This window comes from Dermacentor silvarum, chromosome 2, assembly GCF_013339745.2.
Source record: "Dermacentor silvarum isolate Dsil-2018 chromosome 2, BIME_Dsil_1.4, whole genome shotgun sequence".
NCBI classification, from domain to species: Eukaryota; Metazoa; Arthropoda; class Arachnida; order Ixodida; family Ixodidae; genus Dermacentor; species Dermacentor silvarum.
The window spans coordinates 104,713,296-104,717,181 of NC_051155.1; the positions used below are offsets into that span (position 1 = coordinate 104,713,296).

The 3,886-nt window shown below is 44.9% G+C and overlaps 1 protein-coding gene across 1 annotated transcript; it reads right to left on the reverse strand.

Moving 5' to 3' along the window:
* Nucleotides 1-1,081: 1,081 nt before the first annotated feature.
* LOC119440272 (histidine-rich glycoprotein-like) lies at nt 1,082-3,133 on the reverse strand. Its single transcript, XM_037705197.1, has 2 exons — nt 3,125-3,133; nt 1,082-2,071 (listed from the first exon to the last, which is right to left on the reverse strand). Exons 1-2 carry the CDS (start codon nt 3,131-3,133, stop codon nt 1,082-1,084), a joined length of 999 nt encoding a protein of 332 aa, XP_037561125.1.
* Nucleotides 3,134-3,886: the final 753 nt, after the last annotated feature.

Sequence of the window (3,886 nt, forward strand, 5' to 3'; positions counted from 1 at the left end):
TAACAACATAAATCTTTAAATTCGATAGTAGCAGATTGCGCAGTGATACTCTTTGAGCTGGATTCCACAAACAGGCGAACAATAAAAAGAAACTAAATTATGGGGTCTTACGTGCCAAAACTACGACATGCTTATGAGGCACGCCGTAGTGGGGGACTCCGGATCAATTTTGACCACCTGGGGTGCTTTGACTTGCACCCAATGCATGATACACGAGTGTTTTTGCATTTCACCCTCATCGAAATGCGGCCGCCGCGGCCAAGGCGAACAGTACTTACACGAGAAGTTGAAATACAAAAATTGTGAAATCATGAAATTGCAGAAACGAACTTTTTGAACTAATTACTTTAGAGCACATATTGCAACTTTCCATGTGAAGCCGGTGAGTTCTCTCAAGACACGTCTAATAGAAAAGAATTTTAAATTACCAGTCTAGAAATAAGTACCATCAACGTTTCGGCAGATTGCCCTCTCATACCCTTTACGCGCTTAGCAAAGCTCCGTTCTCAAGAGTGGAGGTCAGACTTAAGTGTAACGCCATGGTAATTTCGTCGCGCAATTTGGGAAGGCATATATCGCAGCCGGTGTCTCGGAACTCGTAATACCTGCTACAGTCTCTGTTGTTTAAGCGCAGTGGGAGTCTTTTGAGAGAAGCGCATGTTAGGCGGTTCCCTCCACACTCTCCCCCACGCGCCCCTACGGGCTAGTACTCTCTACTATATGGGCGCGGGCGGATAGTCGTTGCCATAGCAACTACACAATACTGGGGTCATCCAAGTCGACCACCTCGTGCTAATTTATTAAGAGATATCTCACCGGCTGCCTATCCTTTTTTTTTCATTACGCGTGCGTCCGAGAAATTTTTTTTTGTCAGCATGATAGTGACCTACGAGCAAACTTTAGCGTCACTTAATGTACACAGAGAACTAGCTCCTATTATAGTTGTCAAGTTTGAAACGCTTGTATGTCATGTGTCGTTCTACGTTGCCTCTAGATACCGCACAAAGCTGTGTCACAAGAACGGCGTAATATACTTTCTGTGGGAAATTTGAGCATAGCAATTAAAAAAAATGGAGGGCTCTTACAAGTTGTGGTTGTCGTCGTAGTAGTCGTTGTAGTCGACGTCGTCGTAGTGCTTGTGGTCGTAGTAGTAGTAGTCGTTGTAGTCGACGTCGTCGTAGTGCTTGTGGTCGTAGTAGTAGTAGTCGTGGTAGTAGTAGAAGTCGAGGTCGTTGTAGTGCTTGTGGTCGTAGTAGTAGTAGTAGTAGTAGTTGTAGAAGTTGTGGTAGTAGTAGAAGTCGTGGTAGTAGTAGAAGTCGAGGTCGTCGTAGTGCTTGTGGTCGTTGTAGAAGTAGTAGTAGTCGTAGTCGTGGTAGTAGTAGAAGTCGAGGTCGTCGTAGTGCTTGTGGTCGTTGTAGAAGTAGTAGTAGTCGTAGTCGTGGTAGTAGTAGAAGTGGAGGTCGTCGTAGTGCTTGTGGTCGTTGTAGAAGTAGTAGAAGTCGTAGTCGTGGTAGTAGTAGAAGTGGAGGTCGTCGTCGTACTTGTGGTCGTTGTGGTAGTAGATGTAGACGTCGTTGTCGTAGTCGTTGTGGTAGAAGTTGTGGTTGTCGTCGTACTTGTGGTCGTAGTGCTGGTCGTTGTAGTAGTAGTAGTGGTGGTGGTAGTAGTTGTAGACGTCGTCGTAGTACTCGTTGTTGAAGTCGAGGTCGTCGTCGTACTTGTGGTCGTAGTGCTGGTCGTTGTAGTAGTAGTAGTAGTAGTGGTGGTGGTAGTAGTTGTAGACGTCGTCGTAGTACTCGTTGTAGTCGTTGTTGAAGTCGAGGTCGTCGTCGTACTTGTGGTCGTAGTGCTGGTCGTTGTAGTAGTAGTAGTAGTCGTAGTGGTAGAAGTTGTCGACGTCGTCGTAGTACTCGTTGTAGTCGTTGAAGTCGAGGTCGTCGTCGTACTTGTGGTCGTAGTGCTGGTCGTTGTAGTAGTAGTGGTGGTGGTAGTAGTTGTAGACGTCGACGTCGTCGTAGTACTCGTTGTTGAAGTCGAGGTTGAGGTCGTCGTCGTACTTGTGGTCGTAGTGCTAGTCGTAGTAGTAGTAGTACTTGTGGTCGTAGTGCTAGTCGCAGTAGCTGTAGTATTAGTATAGGTGGTGGTAGTAGTAGCGGTAGATTCTAAGACTCCCGTGGTTGGCCACCATCCTTTAGTCGTTATTTCTACTTCGGCCTTCGGTGTGGTCAAATGCCTAGCTTTCGTCGTCCTGACCACGGGCATCCGCGGTTCACTCTTTGTACCTCCGCCTGATGAATCCGCTGACCGGCTGGTACCTGCAAAATATATAAAGAATTTTCCCTGGACGTTACCAAGCTTAAATTTAACATTGCTACTTGCTCTGATAACAGAGTACGTGCACTTCATGAAGCCTGCATCCTCAGCTCCCACCGAAGAGATGCTTATAAGTTATGACGAAAACCTTTAAAGGCACCCTAAAGGCAAATACTAAATCAACGTGCACTGTTTAAATATCATTACAGAAACGTAGAAACGCTTGTTTCGTGCAATGAAAGGACTTAGTTTACGAGAAAATTGCATCTGAAAACGGCGACCGACAGACGGCGGTACGATGCGCCGCTGCAGCTGCTTTTGGTGGAGTGGCGTGGACCGTTCGGGCATACCGCGACATCACATTGAAGTGGAATTCTCTGCTACTTGCAGTTTGTGCTATTTTCGCGAGCGCAGAATTTCCGCAAAATTGCCGCGCGACTGGCCGCTCGAGCCACCTAATTTGGGCCTATTCGCTGGCTTCTTTTACGCTCGGAAAAACTCTCTTAAATAGCACGTATTGAGGAAAAGAAAGCTGCAGGTATAGGGAGTTTTTCATGTTGCTCTACAATTTTGTAATTGGCACTTCTCATATAATTATAATATTTGATAAGTTGAATAATTAATTAAGCCTAATTATGTAATTAGGCGGAAAGAAAAGAGTAATCCTAGTATCTCCAAACAACATTACCTTGGTTCTGTCCAGATACGTAGCATTCACATATTTTTAAATCTTGGTGCATGATAGCTGGGGCACCGTGTATAAATACACACACATATAACATACACGCTCTTCTCTTACATCCCCCCTCACCTTTACCATGTGACCGGCTTCCCAAACTTCACACACACACACAATTTTTTCCACTTTAACGCTCTTAAATCTAACGCATAAAAAAAAAGAAAGCGTGCACTCTTTGCATAATGTGCTTGTAAAACTGAATTCGCCGCCACTAGCATAAACTGCCTTGCAATAAGCCTACTTTCACAGTTAGGAAAAGGGTCTGTACGAAGCCCCATTTTGTTGGAGTACCGAAGGCGTCACTACAGTTTAGGAATACTGGTAAAGCAACAGCACCCAAGAGCTCGAAGCAGCGTTTTTTATGTCCGTCTGTTCCGCTACGCTGCGGGGCGTGCATCACTGAGCCATGATTTATGCATGATTTTGCAGTGCCGGATATGGATGCAACACGGAACATTTTACTGCGACAACACTGAAGTCGTTATGCTGCAGATGTCGTTGTTGTCATCGAGTCGTACACCTAAATAAGCAACAAGACATTGCTGTGCACCCGAGAACAAAAATAAATGGAGAACAATACTTGTACAAAGTATACGAGATAGATGTTCATATGTGAAGAAAGAAGTCGACGCAAACTTGAGCATGAATAATGAAAAGTCATTTACTGAGGAATTAAAAAAAGAATGCGATATAGTGTAAAACTTTCAAGAGGTGTTTAATAGAATGTGAGAAGGTGTCGTCATGCTTATAAAGAACGCCGTTTGGTGGTGCTAGTCGCTATGTGAGTTCTTCAGTTCTTGAGCGACTGCGTAGTGCGGTCGCGCGTATTTAGTT